The sequence below is a fragment of the Ischnura elegans genome, chromosome 10, assembly GCF_921293095.1.
Source record: "Ischnura elegans chromosome 10, ioIscEleg1.1, whole genome shotgun sequence".
Lineage (NCBI taxonomy): Eukaryota > Metazoa > Arthropoda > Insecta > Odonata > Coenagrionidae > Ischnura > Ischnura elegans.
In genome coordinates this window covers 83699299-83719328 of record NC_060255.1, presented here as the reverse complement: position 1 = coordinate 83719328, position 20030 = coordinate 83699299, and the positions used below count along the sequence as shown (strand labels likewise).

Sequence of the window (20030 nt, the reverse complement as noted above, 5' to 3'; positions counted from 1 at the left end):
AAATAAGTTAGGAATATACGTACCTGAAAATGAACATGAGGCGATTGCTTGCAAACCATGGAAAAAATAGAATTAATCAAAAATTAGATGTGAAGAGGAGAACTCATCTAAAAATGCTTTGTAAATCATTATTTGCCTCCTTTAATGAAATTATTTGCCAATGCACTGGCAGTTATACTGCAACCATGCACACCCCTTATTTCACGTTTACCTTTTTGGAACCATCCTTACTATTCCTCTTGACATTTTTTTTCAACTATATTAGCAGTGATCACACAATGCCGTTCTCCACTGCAGGTATTTTTCAGATGTTTCAGGGGAATTTCTCCCGTATTATTCATTAAATTAATGAGTAATGAGTGTCATGGAGATATTCTTTGGTGATAAGGCTATGTTAGACTACAATGGTCTGAAATGTGTATCTTGCACCGAGATATTTTGTGTCAGGTTGGAGTTCCCCACTCATGCCAAAATGTCTAGCACCAAGGTCGGCCTCAGCATAGTTGTTTCACGCTAAGATGAGTGCTCTGAGATAGCTGTGCCAAAATGACGTGGCCTAAGGAATATTGAAGTTTGCATACTTTAAATGTACTACATCTTTAAAAAAATGGAAACAATTCCTTTTTAAACTTGATCTGGCATGACAATGTTATGAAAAGGGGCTTGATTTATGAGCATATTTGGAGTAAATTATCGATTTTATCTTAGTCATAGGATGTTAACTTTAGTTCTCTTATGAATATATATCAAAGATATATTTTTTGAGACTGATGCGATTTTGTTACAGTATTTTCTACAATAGGATACTTGTTTTTTCTGAAGCACGTCTGCTTGGTCCAAGAACTTAACAACACAATGGGAGGAATGCTTGGCTGGGTGCGGTCAAGCAGTCAAATATGACTCTTCAACAGTGTGCATAAGCCGTGGTAGTAAATCATGGTAGCGCCCGCGTTACAATGTTACTAATTTGAGGCAATACAGTCCTGTGCTGAGGATAGAGGAGGGTATACTTCAGGAGGCTCTCTCATCAGTTCTTTCATTTACCAATAGGCGGTAAAAACTCATAACAATTGAGTCATATTCATATATTCTAGAATCAAATTATGTATGTTATTATTTCGATCACATATGGGATCCCTCTCTACCCCAAAATTCAATTTTTTAGGAGCAGTCAAAACTTATTGCCATTTCTACTTATGTCAGTCACTGTTTTTGAGTCAAACTGATTTATGAGATTTTTTTCTTTAGCATGCTGGAACAAGCTCCATGATGTTGCCTGTTTTATTTTCTTCATTTGGAACCTACACAAGTTTTCCATTTTTAATTGATACATATATAGGGGAAAAATAGGTGTACTATTTCTCTGTGACCAAACCCAAGTGATTGAGTTTTTGTGCGATCTAAATTGACTTGTCGCTTTGAGTTCTTTTCAATGGGTGGGTCTCCTAACATGAAGAGATCTTATAATCTCTGTGTTGGTGGGTTGTAGAGATTTGTGAGCACTTAAAGGCAGACTTGTGCCCATCCTCTTCTGGGACCCGTATAAATGCAGCTTTTGGGACTATTTCATCTCCCATTCTAAGAACATGCCCAAACCATCGCAGCCCACTTTCTTGTAAACTTTTCTTGGTATCCTTTGACAATCTTCATGGTTTTCCACATCGCTTTATTCCCAAACTTCTTATTTCCTGACTTTTTTTAGCAATGAATTCTGTCCCTTGCGCTCATTTGAGATATTATATCTCACAGTTATGACCGTAGATAATGTGCTGCTTCTCTGTGACAATGTGTACAGTCAGGGCACTTCTTCAGTATTGATGTAAGTTTATATATATCATTGTCATGGTACTTTCCAATGATTTTGAAGGATTTCAAGTGGCCATAATCATCATTATTCTTTATTGCCTCATGGAAAAAATTTGGTGATTGTGCTGATGTCTTAAGTTAGTAGTGCATGTTTGTTGGTAATTGTAATCATAAGAGACAGTCAATTCAATCAAGGCTGATGATATTGCGGAATTTCTGTTTCTTTTCTTAAAGAGATACTTCGATTTTGATGAGATTTTTTTAATTTGATGTAATACTACCATGTTGTGAAAGCTGTGAAACGTGTTCATAATGGAGGTTTCTTAAAATTATGCCTTGTGGAAGACATAATTCTTTCCAATGGTAGATGACAGTGATTCCTCATAAAACAAATGCCAAACATGAGTGCACTGTACATATACCATCCTATGTGTTTCAAATTTCAAAGCTTTTAAAAACTTCGATAAATGATTGAAAAAATCCTTTGAGGATTTTCACTCAAAGTTGTACACATGCAAAAAATATAACAATGTGTTTCTGATAATGATTGACCCTGGAAAGAGACTCAGGAAAGGAAAGACAAGGAAAGAGTTTCAGCATTCTAGGACTTCAAAGGAGGAGAAATTGGTTAGCTTGATTCAATGTGTAGTGGCTTTATGTGGGATCAGGGTATTTGCAGCTTTGTTGAGGGGATCAGGTAGTGGAATAAGGGTCCTAGGGTGCAGTAGGAGATTAAGGAGAGAGGGCAACAACCCTCACAATTTATGGAAAAATTGAGGAAATGGTAATCCTTGGGATGACTCGTTAATGAAAGATTTTATTTCTCTTCCATAATGGGCAATGCTCAAAAACAAATAGTGAATATATAATATCCACTTGTCTCATACCACCAAGGCACCAGAGAAAGTAATGAAAAAAACAATGGCCTTATAATCCACTTCCAGCAATAGGCCATAGGATTTCTCCTTGCCAGGAAATTTCTTGATCATCCTCTTGACAAGGTGAAGGTGGAATGGTAGGACCAAGGAACACAGATAATTAACAAGGAACACAGGAATGGAGGAGGTAGAAGAAATGGAAAAGTAGAGTTATAAACAAATTTAATAGCAAAAATTAACTTTTACTATATCGCAGTATCACATAATAACACATGATGCATTTTTAACAAAATTACAGCCATCATTAGGCCTCATATGTGGTTCTCTTCTTATTTCCTTAAGATTATTTTTTTTCAGTAGATTGAAGGTAGAGTTGTGGGATTTACTAATGTTGTCAAAACGTAGCCTTGAAAGAGAGAAAATATGGGATGATTTCTTGAAGGGGCTGGACATTGATAATTGGCATGCTAGGAACTACCTCTTGTCACGACCCATGGAATGCACGATTCAAGCCTAGTCATCAAATCACTTAAGCCTTGTGTCTCTACCCCACCCTAATATTTTAGTTAGAAAGATAAGTATTGCTGATACTGGTGACTGGTAGGAGTTGCTGGTATAGGTTGTGGACTCTGTCAATTGTAGTTCTGCCATTTTTGCCATTTCTCACTACATAATTGATTTGGATGCTTTTTTGCTCAAGTGTCCTAAGCTTGATGTCCTGTGTGGCTGTCCTATAATTAGCAATAAATCTTGAGGCTAATCGGTCTATGGAGGGGAAAGTGTGCAAAGGGTGAGAACTTATGATAAAAATACAATGAGAAGGGAGAATGTATATGCCGCAAGGGGAATTTATTCCTTGAATTAAATTTATTTGAATGGACATATGGCCATTGAGAATAGATACTGAAATTTGAGGATCGCATGCAGGAAAAATAGAAAATGGTTTCAAATTTCAACAAATTTAAAAAGTAATCTTTAAGTTTTCTTGTAATCATTTAAATTTAGCTAAAATTAACTGTAATTGACCCCAATAATTTTTCCAGTAATGAAGCCATCACTATGGATTTGAGCATAAGTAGAAAAAGTATAATTTTCTGCTGCTCCTTATATCTGGTTCTGATTCATTGGTCATATACAACCTAAAGTCATTGAACAGTGTTGAAAAAGTGAATTGTAATGGTGACAGAGGGATATTAAATTTTTGATGTTCATAAACAAATCCAATGAAAGTAAAATTTAATAGGAAATTGGCCGTAAAATTTCAATAGCTTTTTCTTGTGATATTAAAATTTGTAGGCCATATATGGTATGTGTATGGCTTCCCAAGGCTATTGATTTAGTATCTTTTCAAGGCTATTGATTTAGTATCTTACCAAGGCTATAAGTAATTATTTTCAAATTTAAAACGTATAATTATTATGCAAGGCTAGCCTTCGACTGCAGCCTAGATAGCCCTTTAGTTGACGAGGCCCTGACTATCACATCATCTGTATCACCTAGTGGTCTCAAAAGATTCATTTGTTTTATATTGATTTGCTGTAAACATACTTTTCGTGTTTCTGTGTTATTTAGGTGGTGCTTAAAAATGATTTTATGGCCTAAGAATGATTTGCATTGTTAGTGATAAAATATGTTTACAAGAATGGAGGTAGTGGTGTCCTCGCAGTTACTTCAAAAAAATGTTTGGGACAAAGAATTCTCCCCTTCTATAGAGTTACGGTTATAACCATAATTTTGTTCAAACACTACACAAATATATCCAACTAAATGTTTTTGACTGAATTTATTTGTTCACTGGGTGCATTGAAGGGTAGCGAGGATGAAGAGCTCTTGTTCACTACGAGAGCTGACCACTACAAAGCATATTCTCAGCCTCCCTGAAAGAAAAAAGTGGAGTGGGTGCTACATAGGGGCTTTTGAATCACGCAGCAACACACTGTTGGTTGCCTAGAACTAATAATTTAGCTCCTGCCAATCATCAACCAGTGGTCAGGCAAGTAGGAGCTGAAAAGACCTCGCATAGAAATGATTGAAACTCACAATGAGCTGCTATGTAGCAGTCGCATTCAGGGGGAAATTACACAACTGTTGTGGTAGTGGTCTGAGTACTCAATCTCCCTGAATGCTACCACCTAATACCACTGTTTTTTCAGAAGTTTGTTGACCTCATCGTAAAAACTTCACTAATACAACCAGTCATGATAATCTAAAAGTTTTTTATTTTCCCCTTTATTGAGCAGGTAGCAAAATATCGTGATTGATGGTGGTCGGTATATCTAGGGAATACAGATGAGAAAAACTTATTCATATGTATTTATATAACAGGGTAACTTCTTTTTTGCATTGTTCTATTGTATAATATCCAATATTTTACATGAATTTCATCTGGTCCGTTCCTTTACCACTTCATTCTCTATTATTACCACGTTATTTCTCTATTTCACATTTTACTTGAATTTGGGTTTTTGTTGGCAGTTCCTTTAGAAGTATGAAAAAGAGGTTTCATGTAAGAAATTTGCGTTATCATTGTGATAAACTTGTTATAAAGCCTGTGGCTTATGCACTGAAACCTTTGGTGAGATAGGCGAGTCACTTACCTCAAATGGCTATTTCTCTGGGGCTTTCTTACTAAAGAGAGGATATGATTTTGCCATCTTCACCAAATTTCATACCCCTAGCATAGCATATTCCCTTGCCTCTATTATGTGCAACAAGGGGTCGTCATTTTTTATACTCACTGTACTGTGGAGCTTGGATTATCCATTTCAACGGAGGACATATAAACAGATTATTGAAGGAGATTGATGGTCTATTTATGATATCTTTCCTCGCTATTTTTACTTTGGTTTCTGTGTTATGCTTTCTCTGCATCTTTGGCTCCTATTCGATTGCAATGTTTCACTGCTTTTAGGTGAGAAGTGTGAATAGATAAGGTTTGGGGGAAGGCAAAGGAGTAAGTCCACGGAGGGAGAAGATAACTCGGTAGTTCGATAGTAGAACACCTGGCATGAAATCAGGATATTTGTGTCCAAATCCCTGGCAAGGCAAATTTTTCTTCCCCTTTGGAATTTTTGAACTTGAAGTGCCCTTTTAGGTGACGTCATAAAGGTACACTGCTGGCTAGTCTGTGGATATTTCCTTGAATAATAGTCGGGGAGTGTGTGGGAGACAGACTGGGGAAATGACAGATGTACAATGTAAGGCATAGTTCATAGAATGCTGGATAATCAAGTCTCAACTGTACTGTATTAAGCTTCTTCAAATGCAGAGCAGCCACTCTGTGGTATTGCAGGACATCATTTTTATATGCAAATCTAACCCCTCCTACCATTTGTTTTGGCCTATGAGGAAAGAAGCCAAAGCTATCTATATTTGTTTGTATTAATGTTGTGATAATTTATTAGTTTGACTTGGGATTGAGTTGTTGGGTCCTTTATTTTATACATCTCAAAAATTGAGGGCTTTTAGTCGGCAATGATAATGACATTTTTGTTCTTACTTTACAGGCACATTTTGTACCTTGGATATATGCCTCCGTCGTCTTGAGGAAGAAGGAACTGTTGATGTCCAAGGAACTGTTGAACGCATAAGAGCCCAGCGAGCCCACAGTATACAAATGCCTGACCAATATGTGTTCTGTCACTTGGCCCTCATAGAGCATGCACTTTCCCAGGGACTTATACCTCCCCATATAGATCTCTCAGGCTTTGATGACTCTGCTGATGTTGACTCAGAGTGAATGAAATGAGTGCTACCAAGACAAAATGGTTCCTGTGGATGCTTAGTTTCAACACCTGTTTTGCTAGAGGTGTCGCAAGGTCCCTGAGGTTGTGATTTATTCCATTCTAATGGGATCAAGAAACAAGCACATTCTTGTCCAAAGTTTGTATAAGAACAGCAATCAATATAAGTGTGTGAGATGGACTCATTAAGAAAACAGGATGCCTTACGATGTTGCAGCATTTTTTAGGGTGAAAATTTTACTTATGGAATGCAACCATCTTGTTTGGTGCTCTGTGAAATGATGGATTTTTATGAGTCTCACTACTTTGGCATCAAGAGTTACGGGCCAATTAAGATTGTGATATCATTTCATATAGATTTGAGGAATCTCGTTCCTAGACCCATTTAAAATTACTTAAATCAGCGGGTTCGATGATTGAAGAACCTGTACCATTGGTACATCTTGTGTGTTCTGTATATTTATGTAAATATGTCATACTTCATTCACCTTATCTTTTCCATCACATTGAATTTATTTTATCTTAAATATGTAATTTATCATATCATATTGTGAAGTACATTAATGTTACTTGAAAAATATTTGTAGGAACTCAGGATAGATACCAAAGTTCCTTTCTTGGGTGAAGATATGAACTAATATTTTCATTTAACCTTAATTCCTGTGTACCATCATTGAAGGCTGTTCCTGGCAGAAAATTCTAAGCCTCCATGGATAAGGATTGTTAAAATTCCTTGCATATCAAGTAATGATGGCGTGACCTTTGTTTTTATCCATAGTTTTTAATTCAATTTCTCCGGCTACCATTGCAAAAATTTGTTTCCAGTGTCCATTTGCTACAGAATAAAAATATTTGTTCATAAAATGTAAGACTGAACAGATTTGATCATAAATAATTTATTATGAACATGTGTAGCAATCAATATTATTATTTATATATTTTAATAAAATATTTAAAATGTCCGGAATTATGCACTGACTGTGAAGTACCTATGTTGAAATAAGCATTCAATTTATATAGAAAGGTTATAAGTTGGTGCAACCTTAACATGTTAAATGGCATTGTAACTATACCTAGTATATGTGAGTGGCAGATGACAATAAGTGTAATGTCAATTCAAATTTGAGGATGACTGGAATGCAATTGAGATTCCTGTAGTCATCGTCGATTTTTGTCCACTTAACATATGGTGTAATTGTACGTCACCTCCAGTGAAGAGAAAACTGGCAAAACTTCACCACAATATGTGATTTTTCCTATCCGTGTCAGCCATTCCTGACGAAATAAAAGTAAAATATGAAGTTCCAATTTTTAAATTCACTGTCTTTGACTCCACAACTGCCTTGAATATCAATTAGCTGCGTACCTCGAATTACGTCACATTAGTCTCGCTAATAATATGTATAGAAGGCGCAGAATATATAAATATTATATACGCATTTTAACAGCACAAACGAAGGACATAATGTGGCACTAGGATGAGAGCAGTTTTTTTCGTCGTGCTTAAATTACACACTCAGAAGGTAAGACGGACAGATGACTCCGAGATATGATTCATAAATGTTATAAAAACTCTAGCAGAAAATATATAAATCAAAAATAACCACTCATTAATAAGATTGCTAATGCTCTCGAGACTGTGAATCACAAATGTCAAGTGCATGTCAGTTAACGTGCAGACCTCGCGACAAATTATCATCGAAGAGAGAATAAATACAACCATAAAGTAATGCTAATTAATTTTTATGAGGTAAAGTGGCATATATCCTATTTTAGAGTTCTATTTTCATCCCATTTAGAAATTTTAACACGAAAATTTCCTCTGAAAAACATCTTGCGCTGAAAACAAATGAGTTGCGAATTGTGTGGGAACCTATCCTTCGATAAGAAAGTGGTAAATATGGCAGATAGTGAAGAATCAGACTCGAGTCCTCCCAATGAACATCAAATAATGAGAAGTAGTAATGGTACTGAGTATAATATGTCAGGACCTCGTGTGGTTACAATTTACAAGACAGAAACTGGATTTGGATTTAATGTCCGTGGACAAGTTAGTGAAGGTGGTCAGTTACGAAGCATAAACGGAGAGCTTTACGCACCTCTACAGCACGTCAGCGCGGTGTTAGAAGGAGGAGCTGCAGAAAAAGCCGGAATCAGGAAAGGAGATAGAATTCTTGAAGTGTAAGTCATTTTGATTTTCTTTCTTTTGAGTGATTTATTCATTTGTGCTGTGGAACGCAACTGACGCAGGTAGTAAGACTTGACCGTTGTCGCCTGAGGGTTCAGTGCACTTTTAGGGCTTCACTCAGACCTCTAATAGTTTTTAGCTAATAATGGCATGAAAACCCTGTGGATGTGTAGATTTAAAGTATTATGTTATTCTTCGATGTTATTTCTGTTACAAGTTCTGTTTGCTTGTAACATACGCCCGAGTACGACATATTCTTGGTTGCACAGTTGCCAGTTTTTTAACATTGGAGTTTATCATATAATACATGATTGGAATCTGCATCTGTTGAAGTGAACATTTTTATTTTTGTTTCCCTGTCAAACGTAAAGTAATCTTGAATTTGATTGCCTATTGGCCAACGTAGCTAATTGGCATATGATTACATTGGCATGTGAGCTTTAAAATTGTCTCTCAGCAAAAGTCTTCGGTTTAGGTTTGTGATAGATTTCGAAAGTTATTCTGTTTTGTTTTGTACCGTAATTTTATGCTTGATGAGTTGTGATAATGGAAAATATGAGTTTATCTCTTGTCATTTGCGAAGACATTGTTTGAGTTTTCAGCATGAGCATTTTTCTGTTTATCTAATTTCCTCTTGGTAACTTGTATTTATATTTCCATTAATTTGACCCAAGTTAACAATATTTAATGGCTGCACCCCATGTTTGTTACAGGGCGAGAATTTATGACATGAACATAATTTTGATTTTCTTATCACCATGATGTATTGTATAAGTCTTCATAATTTTAGTCCATAATTAATATAATGTGGTAGAATGCAATATTTATAACGAAAAATTGCCTTTTTACCTTGTGAATAGTTTGAAATAGCATTTTCTTGTGGCCTTTAATTTCGTGATTACCTTATCCTTACCTCGTATTACCTTATCCCATGCGTCACAAGTATAGGTATGAATTTGTATAATTACCGATTTATTATTTGTTAAAATAATATGTCAAGTGTTGTATGGATTTCCATCTTGTTTTATGTATGATTTAAGTATTTATTGTTCTTAAAATCAGTTGGTTTTATGGTATAATTGTAAGGGCTTGGTGAATCATTAGGAAAGGTTACCCTACCCTTCCTCTTGTAAATGAGGCATTGTTTACTAATTTTCGAATGTTTTCTAATTGCTGTTGTACCTTGAATTCTTAGGTTGTTCCAAATCTACTCCAATCCTAGTTTGTTTGAAGGAGAATAGGACAGTTCTGAGACAAGGAAGTTATTACCACGAATCTTTAAAAAATATGAAATTAGAGATGTTTTTCTAGTCATTTTTGGGACAGATAAATTAAAATTTATGTCACTTTATAATTTTATCCTTGTTTTATTTAGAGAAAGCCTATCCATTGTCGTCAATTTTGCCACTAGGCATACCGAAATCCATTATGCCATGTCACGACATGCACCCTATATTAGAATGTTGTGTGGATTTTGCAGTGTTGTTTGTGAATTTTACACTTCTAACTGCCTATCGATAATGTAATCATTAATAATCAGCTGGAAGTATTTGGCATGCAGGCCACCGGCTGTTAGGCGTATTTTCTTTGCGGAAGTTTATTTCGATCATGTTCATGCCTTAAAGTTTATTGTATTTTCCGCTGTTTCTCCAGAGTGGTTCTTCCCCAATGCATTGTATACGTTGAGACTTATGATCATGGCATTTTATCTCACCCTTATTGTTTTCGTTAAGTCTTAGCCCCGACTTTTCATCTTCAGGCCAGCGTTGGCCCTTATATCGATTGAAACCACCCGCAGCCCCGCCCCCAGCATGTGACGTCACTTAAGAACGGCAGTGTAATGCATAATGCTTCCCAAGACGATAAGAAAATAATGCTCGAAAAAGCTTCTCTGCTGGCATGTCTGGGATTCTATCCGTCTTCATCGAAATCTCTAAGAAGCGATCTAGCCGTCCGATCTTCAAGCATTCATACTCATGCATAGGGTGTCGTATTTTTTATTGTGATGTCTCCTTTTCCCCGCGGCAATATATTCAGAAACGTGTCTTACCTGTCTGCATGGTTATATGTTTTGTACCAAATTCGATTGTTGAGTCTCTTCGACTGTTGTTACTCTTCAGTCGCTATTCGATCTCTTGCGCTGGAATATGCTTTTTAAATGACCCATTCTCTTCAATGAATAGTTTTTTTTCATGGTGAGTTTACGTGAGTACGTTTACTTAAAAAAATGTGTCTTCACGCGAACTTTATGCAAAATAAATCATTTCTTAAGGGATAAAGTGTGTAGGTACCCATTTTGTTTGGCTACTAAAGGTTTCCCATAGGTATTCATTCAACTTCGGACTTTCTTCGGAGTTCACTTCTTTGTTTTCAATCTTTCGCAAAGGGAATTGCCTATTCCTGTGGTGAAATCTCCCGGGGTAGAAGCTCGAACTTGATTGCCTTACGTTCGGAGATTCCTTTTAATATTCAAGAGCGAGTGTTCTAATTCCTGAAATCCGCTTGGCTTCTGATTTTTTATATTTAACCCTGTGAGCAATTGTATTTTAACCATATTCCACGGGCTACTGTGTATCATAATTTGCGTCAAAATTCGTGAGCCTTACGCTCCTTTATCATCGTGAATCACTTAGGAAATTACGAATGCCGGTATATTCCGAATTATAACTAAGAATTAATCCTTAGCATTTTCCTTTTTATGTGGTTTCTTCACTTGCGCAACTGTTATATTAGTATTGTTTTGGATGCCCATTTTTGTTAGAAAGGGGATGTTTGAAAGATAACACAAATTTTTTTCTCCACCATAAATATTATGAAAAACTTGTAAATCTGAGGGAATTTTCAAATTGACGCTAATTGGCCGCTGGACACCCTAAATATAAGCATCATTTGCTATGCCAATTGTCATTACCTCATGAAGGAATCAGCCAAGTTTTACAGAGTTTGAGTATTTATTAAAATTATTGTTCAGGGAATTGTTTTGGTCTGAATGGAATAAAAAATTGAATGAATGCTTCAGCATTTGTCTAAGTATCTGAACGGTTAATAGAAAGTGCCTTAGTTTCCTTGCAGAAAAATTATAGTCTTTCGATGTGTCCTCCTTAATTGTATTTTGCTGCGAGTAAGTTGACCACAAGTCGTATTTACATTGCAGAGGAATTGCAGACCATTGTTTAGCTGGTGTGGAGGATACCATTTTGATTTGAAGGTGATATATTATAATGTCGATATCTTACAAATTAGAGAAATAACATTTTATGATATCATACAAATTACAGAGATTACAGCTTATCTACTGGCGCACAGGAAGTTTTACATATATTTTAAGTGTATATGTTTTATCGTACACTTATACGAATTAGGCTGGGTGTCGCTTGTGATTCGGGGATTACGCGCTAGGCTTAGATTGCTGATCAATTTAGAACCTATATCTTTCAAATCGACAAGGAGAACATCATATTAAAAACTCCCAATATTTCTGGGTCCGACAGAAGCCATAAATTAAGGGGGATATTAGCCGAATGGATAGATGTAAGAATTCAGTTTTTCTCCTGCACAACATGGGACTTTAATGGGTACGCGCTTCCTTTTTTTTGCAATGGCTAGTTCCTAACATCCTCCGCCACACGCCTGTTGGGGCGGCTTGCGAGATGTAGCTGTATATCTGCAGTGATTTGTTTTTTATTATTTCCTCCATTGGGGTTTTATCTATGTTAATTAGTCGAGTGCAATATTGTGACCGTTTTGACTGGGAAATATGAATAATTGATATATTTTCAATTTCATTTTTCCACCTGTGCGATAAATACTTTCAATCAGGGTATCTGTTTCCTCTTTGGCACAGCCAGGGTTTGGAATTAGGGTGCGCTAAGCCTTCTGAGACCGGGGCTTTCGATTGTTTCGGTCGTTTTAAGTATGAGAAAGTCTTATTTTGCATTTTTAAACTGTTATATAAAATGATTTAAGTACATTTTTCCTTTATTTACCTATTTATTTCCATTTTGCTTTTATTTAACGTTTCCTACCGTTTGCATTGAAAAGTTTAAAGAACCTTCACCTTCGGCTTTGCTTGTGCATATGTTAGAGGTTTATGCATGGGATATTTCTCGGTTGATTTAAATACTATTCAATCACTAAGCAACAAATATAAAGTTTTTGCATGCAGAGCTTTCTTGATAACTCGAACGTTTCCATTCAATCTAGCTTTTAGATAGAAAGTACACTTCATGGTACTCTCTGCCCACCCTTAATTTTAGAGAAGTTGATATTGACGTAATTCTATTGCCAAAGGAAATTCTTGCACGAATTTGCATTTACTAAAATTTTCGTCATTCCTACCGAAAAAATACGTGCGAGACCGAGAATTGATTTCCAAGTACCTTGATAGAAGTCTCAGGCTAATATTGATCTCTATCGTATGAATTATCTCTTCTAAGATATAAGGTCTCCTTTACACCCTGCGATAGTATCATTTATCGCCTTCCTCACGATACCTACCTGGACTATCGCTTCATGTTCGTGACTACATTTTCTGCCTCTTTATGTATGTTTGCGTCAAATATTAGGATTTAGCTGAATGCAAAGTGCGCTTACGTCTTCCGTTACTTTTTTCTGTCAACTCAGATAATTATATTCAATGGAATATATTTATATAATGCCCATCTTGACGGAAGGGAAATTTAAGTTAAACCTCGTGTTAATGAATTATGACCTTTTTCCCTTACTCGATGCCGGTAAACAGCGAAATCTTCCCAAAAACTTCGACTAATTATTGATGCTTAAATTTAAGTCTTTGTTACCCTTAGCGTGTTGGAAAGGTCTCCAAAACAGGAGAGTTATTAATGTTTTTAAGTAGAAACATGTGCATATTTCATTGTCGGTTTTGATGTAATTTCGGTCGTTTACAATAAATATGCGCAAACATTTTACAAATTGCCGCAACAAACACGGCGTTTAAAAAACTTAGGAATTTTTTTGATTGAATTTGGCGAGCGATCATGGAAGTCCTTCTCCTGAAGTTACTTTTTGTTTACCCTAGAATAATTATTAAATAAGAGATAGTGGTGGTCCTTCAACATCGAAAGATATCAATTGAGTGGCAGGTACTCGTCAGATCATCATCAATCTTGTGTGTGATTTAATAATAAGTAATCTACTATATTAAATATCAGCATGATAATTAGCGATACCATCAGTTAAATTTTTCTTATTTCTGATTCCAATTATTATCTCTGCGGTGGTGCTATGAAATCCTACATTGTGATGGCGTGGTTTATAATAATTTAAATTTATAACGCTTTCACTCTGTTCTGAGCTGTATATATCTGTTGTTGTTCTAGTTGGTACCATTTCCGTTCATCTCCCCATGCAAATTACCTATGCCATGGTATTAAGCGTTTTGTGTCGGGTGTATTTTGTATTAAAAATGATCTACTGACATATGGAGGATTTGTTCGACAGCGGTGGTCATGTGAGCCGTGTTTGGAGGAAACCTGGCGTCGTCGTTAGCCTACTCTAAACTAAAGGTTCCCAAGTGACCAAAACCTTATCATTCAGTTCGACGGAGCGTGCTGAATCCTGTTCTTGAGGGAATCTCAACCTGGGATCGGGATTACACTGATAAATTTCCTCCACAGTCGGGACTTGATACCGGGTGATCCGTTTTAGAAATACGTTACGATATCATATTCCCTTTGATAAATTTTTCGTTTTTATTACACCGATGTTAAAACCTGTATTTAAAACCCTGTATTTCATCGTGCCAGAATCAATGTCCTCGTTCGTGCTGTGCAAACAACTACCATTGGCCCATTCAGTGATGCCACCCAAAGACTGACTTGGGTAGGCGAGGGTTGACTTTACCCTGGAATATGGCAAAGGCCCATGAATTCCTCACATTCATGGTAGGGAAGCCAATTCCTTTTCGTGTCCCATCTACGACTTGGAGGATTTTAGTTTTTTTTCGTGTTCAAAGGCTTCATCCGAGATTTGAACGCGAGACTCTTCGATCAGTAGCCTTACCCACTAATGCAAACATGTTTGTAACGAGCACATTTGGATTTTATCCTCAAACTTTCGGTAAGTTTCGCGAGAAAAATTCTTTTTCGCGTGTTCCCCTCGATGATATGCGATTCCCCAATGGAACTTGCGCGCTGCGTCACTCTTGCCAAAAGTCTCCCGCTCCCCTTGATTTACGCACGTGCCATAGAAAGTACAGAAAGCAGCGTTCGGTTGGTAATCACTGAAGACCAGGCATCTGGCTGTGATTTTTTTTTCATTTGCCCTAGACGAAACTGGGTATCGAGTTCCTGTTGGAACAGCCGAAACGAAATGCTCTGCCGAAGAGATGACTACAGTCCTCACGCAAGTAATGCAACAGTCGAAACTTTGGGAACTTAATGAATTAATTTATGCAGTTATAATTTTGTGATATTTTGTTTATACCTGAATCACACGATCATCTTTTTTCGTCGCGAAAGTGATCACTATCGAGATCACTTTTCCCGTCGCGAAAAGCAATCGCTCTAGTGACCATTTTTCTGAATCACACGATCACTCCCGCCGTCGCTTTTCGCATCATTTTCAATATCACAGCTCGTTGTCATAGGACCCACATCACGAAATTATATAGCGTGTTTGTTTATTTATGTCGTTCCCACAATTGTCAAACGTTGCGCTGCAATCGCTCCATAGGGGAATGCGTTCCGATTGGCTGATATGGGGCTTTAGTGACGGTTTTAGCGACGGAAAAAGCGACCGGACGAGTGATGAAAAATAGCGATGGGAATCCTCATCGCGATCGCGAAAAACAATGCCGGCGACGATCATTTTGCGCAGTGATCGCGATAGTGATCACTTTCGCGACGAAAAAAAATGATCGTGTGATTCAGGCTTTAGTAAGGTGTATGAAGAAAAATATAAGTTTTCAATTCCGAAATACCTATGCCACCCGTGATGGGGGCAAATAAAACTTCGAAATTTGTTCAGCTTTCATTATTTTTGTTATTTCTCCCAAATTACGCGTTTTATTGGAGATTATTCAATTATGGAGGAATATGCAACCCCCAATATTTTTAAAATTCATTCAAAAAATAAGTTTGTTATTGCCTACTGAGTTAAAAGATATTCAAATACTATCTTTATGCAGCAAAAGTTAACTTCTGGCTATAAGTTAGTCAGAACCTTGCCGAAGTAGTCCGTAGATGGTAGCGCGTGCTGTAGATCTCTTATATCTTAAATATCTAGTGGAATATGGGGCAGTATATCGGTTCATTTGGTAGAACTTCGGCTTTGAAGAAGGTGTGTCCCGGGTTCATCTCCCACCCAAAATCTTGGCCCTACTAGGTAGGAACTGTGAAAGGAACTAGGTAGGCTGTGAAAGGAACTCCCCCATGCCTTAGTGTGTTGTATTTGATTTGATTTTAAGGCAGTATTTACTCAATGGCTTTCGAACCTTTGTGTATCCTTGAAATTGTAGTGTTTTCCATTCTCTTGACCTCGTATTGAATGGTGTATTTTCGTGATGATTCAGGTATTTCCAGTCGAACCCTTATAATTGATATCCTTTGATCTGCGACAAACGTTACTCGTGATGAACATAAATTGCGGCAAGTTCTGTCGCCTTGGCTCTTTAATTCATACTGTGGTGGTGTATACGTACCTGTTGTGAAAATTTATCAACAGTGGCTGTTTAATAGTTGTTTGCCGTAATCCAGATCGGTTACATAATAGTGCATCAATTTAATCATAGAAGACGGTTGGGAGGGCAAACGGAGAGACAAACCTGCCGTGACACCTGCTGTTTTCTGTTTTCAATGCTGTTGGCTGTCAGTCGTAGAAAGAGTCATTTACTGATTATAGAACGAGTAAATTAATCCAGAAACTTATCCTATTCACTTATTCACCTCAGAATTCTCTTCTTATCTTTCGTAGATTCTGTCTTGAGATATTCACCTTTCGTGAGTAGCTCTTTTAGTCTTCGTTTACTTTAAGCTCATGGTTTTGAACCGTTATATATTTTTTATATTGGTTATATTTATTTGTGATTTGATACAAGGGCGTACCCAGGGTGAAAACTACGGGGGGGGGGGGGCAAGCCATGGTTGTTCAAGTTCTAGGTAAGATTTAAGCATGGAAGGGGTGGATAAAATCAACATTTTAAGGAAACTGTAAGGGTTCCTTATTAGTTTTTAAAAATCATTTGCTTGAAAAAATATTATTTTCCTTAAAGACATTTGCGATTTTTGCTTCTACAGGAGGGGGGGGGGGGAAGGCTGCCCCCTCCTGCCCTTCGCTTGGTATGCCCATGATTTGGTATAATTTATTTATTAATTTTCTTCAGGTCGTTTCGGAATACTTTTGCTGAAAGTATATTTGTTTCGGTGGCTGTTTGATATTCATCTGGCCCTTAAAACTTCCTTTTAGTCGACATTGAATGTACTCAGTAAACCCGGTTGGGACACTAGCATAATGATCTACTCTAAGGAGAAAACTGATGTAATTAAACCAATCGTGACTGAGCAAGGAATTGTATAATGAAAATAAATGATTCCGTTGTCCATTGTTATGAAAATATTTCTTAATCTCAAGAGTCTTGATAAAGCTTCTCCTCTTTCTTTGACGGTATTGGTTTTGGATGTTGGTTTACCGCCAGCAAATTCATTTTTGGAGAATTTTGTAATGCAACGGGCCTCTACTTAGGTCTTTGGAGACTAGATGTTTGTAAATGAAACACCTGAACTATTCTAAACGGCCTGAAATTGATAGCTGCCTCAAATGATTACGTCTAGGAAAAAATATTTTCTTTGGAAAACAGACGGTGCTATAATTCATCAGTTAATAGTGTTAAATGAGTGCATATTATTAAATTAGTACATAATGTTCATTTATAACGTGGTATTTCATTTCCTCTCAGTTTGTTGTTAAGTTTAAGGCAATCAAATTTTACACGCCATTACAAACTTTACCGGAGAAAGATGGAGAAATATACCTGGGTTACAATTATTGCGAATTTGGCTGGCGGGGACTTCTTCGAAGACGTCGCATCACGTACGACGTGGTTCAGTCGTATGACTCAATTGTCTGCTGGCGAACTTCTTCCAAACTCAATTTTCGCAAGGAGTTAGTTGCCCCGTTTGAATTGAGCTCAATTTGGCCTTCCTGCCGCAACTCGCTCGTCTCAAGCGTCGTGGAGATATACGTAAACATATCACGTGCCAAATACGCGTCTATTATTGATTGCCAAAAGAAGACCATTTTTTTACCTCTACCATTATTACACTTGTATTGTGAACGATTATTTTGTATTATAGTATATTTTGTTAAATGAACGCCTCACTCCTGATCCTGCTTTTTCGTGGCGTTTGTTTATTTGAATCTTAATCCATTATCTTGAAATTATCAGGTAATACATAGAGATACGTTCATCATCACTTGTATCTCTTGTTGTAAGGAAGGCGTTAATCACGAAAAACTACCATATACGATCGGTTGAGCAGGGAGCGTTGCAACTTCTTAAGCCTGTACCAGATAATGGCTCTGTGCGCCGAATCGCGTCGTACGAATTAAATTTTTGCGGTAATGTGCTACTACCTTTCATTTCAGTAGTCTGGTTTTATTGTCGGTGACACTTTTTTATTTTTTCCTGTCATGTTCGAATTATGCACCTGTTCAGCCATGGATGGAGGTGTAAAGCTTCCGTTACTAGGAGGGTCTTTTATCAATCTGTGGTATTTATAACCTAAAAAATGTAACATAATTGTTCGTTTTTGTATCGTATATGTTTCACCATGTTGACTTAGTTACGTGAGCGTTTGGGTTGCGACAGAGGGGGATTCCTAGTGACGCATTCGGATTGTCCCGGTAAAATCATTTCTAGGCAAGGTGGTCTAAGAAGGGAAATGGGCCCCATTCCAGGGCCCCTACAAATAGGACTGCATGGTACTAGTTTTAGCTTGATTTTGGTTGCCTCTTCTGGCGTTTTTTAATTGGGTTCCAAAAGTGTCGACAGGGTGGCTGTGAGTGCATAGCGATACACTTATTATCAATATTTAATGTATAATATTTTCAATTATAAGGAAAAGCATTGAAAAGTAATTATTTTGGTAGATCACAGCATTACAAATGTGAATGTCAGCCAAAAACCCGTAGAAGAGGTTATCTTCGTAGAATTCGGATCGCTCTGGCTGGAAGCGGTACAGGTGGCGACTTTAGTAAACCCATTTAAATGCGTGGTGGGTGACAACTCATCCATCATAATCCCTAGTGGTGATCCCTACCCTGGCTTGTGGAATTCACACACCTGTGGATAGGATTGTGTGGTGGCCTTGTGGCTAGGGCGGTCGGCTTCTGGTTTGTGCTATGATATCCTCAAAGAGTGTGTGCGAGGTGCGATTGGGAGAGGAACTGGCCCACTAACCCTGAATTAGTTTTTTTCTCACTCAAGTTGATTAGAATGAGGTAAGCTCGTCCTTCCTCTACCTTAAACTTGCGAGTTTTCTTCCACTGACTGTGTGCCTTATGTGGGTTGGAGCATTATTAGTATTTTATACGCCGTAAATAAATGGTGCACACCATATTAGGCCTCGTCTGATTATAAAATCTATGAACATACATATGGAACGTACGCATAAAGTATGTACACGCATCCACCTCTTAAATTTCACCCATATTTCATTCATAAAATTCTTCAATTGAGGGAAAAGCTGTAATGTTTGGTGTCAACTACCCAAAAGGTAGTTTCCTTCATCAAAGAAAACGAATGGTATTGATTGCGATTCGTTACCCACCATTAGTGTATTCATAATATACAAATTATTTGGTTTTAGAAGTCCCAGTTTAGACTAATGTTAATGGTCAATTTTAACCTCATTTGAAAAAGACCAGATTGGCGGCCATACGATACCATTCCACATGACGTCACAGGGACCCAGATGCTATACGAGTAGTCAGGAGATCGTCTGAGATTACCGATGCATGCATGTGGCACTGAGCTCAGGGAAACATCTCTTAATAATCACTTATTAAAATTGCTTATGGTCGGAAAGTTTCCTCCGTTTGATAGGGCATAAATAATCCTTATTTTAGCCAAGCGCTACCTGCTAGCAGCCTGCATCGTAGCGACACTTATATCCTCGCACCAAGGGGGCCTCACAGAGCGGCATCCGGAACCAGAATGACGTCACACGGGCTTTTCCCAGCATTCATACTTATCCGTCGCGTTTTCGCGCGCTTGAAAATTTTCACTTTTCATTTAATCGCGAAAAATAGATATCGTCATTTAAAAATCTAAAAGCGTGAAATACGTACTCGTATGCGTATAAGGAGTAATAATTTTTGATTTAGGCAATAAAAAAATAATAGGTAACTGCCCAATTGCTCTTATTTTCCAGCTTCGACCGTTGTGATTGATTGCTT

At 37.2% G+C, this 20030-nt stretch overlaps 2 protein-coding genes across 3 annotated transcripts in view; both read left to right on the top strand.

Annotated features, from left to right (window-relative positions):
• Positions 1-7735, top strand: part of LOC124166716 (tyrosine-protein phosphatase non-receptor type 9) — a 451931-nt gene extending 444196 nt beyond the window's left edge. For both annotated transcript variants that reach the window (XM_046544372.1, XM_046544371.1), the window contains exon 12: positions 6191-7735. In XM_046544372.1, coding sequence (XP_046400328.1) covers positions 6191-6423 — 233 coding nt within the window. In that variant the 3' untranslated portion in view covers positions 6424-7735. The remainder of the gene's footprint in view (positions 1-6190) is intronic.
• A 511-nt stretch (positions 7736-8246) lies between these two features.
• Positions 8247-20030, top strand: part of LOC124166718 (sorting nexin-27) — a 125272-nt gene continuing 113488 nt past the window's right edge. Inside the window, exon 1 of the mRNA XM_046544373.1 lies at positions 8247-8608. Coding sequence (XP_046400329.1) covers positions 8277-8608 — 332 coding nt within the window. The 5' untranslated portion in view covers positions 8247-8276. The remainder of the gene's footprint in view (positions 8609-20030) is intronic.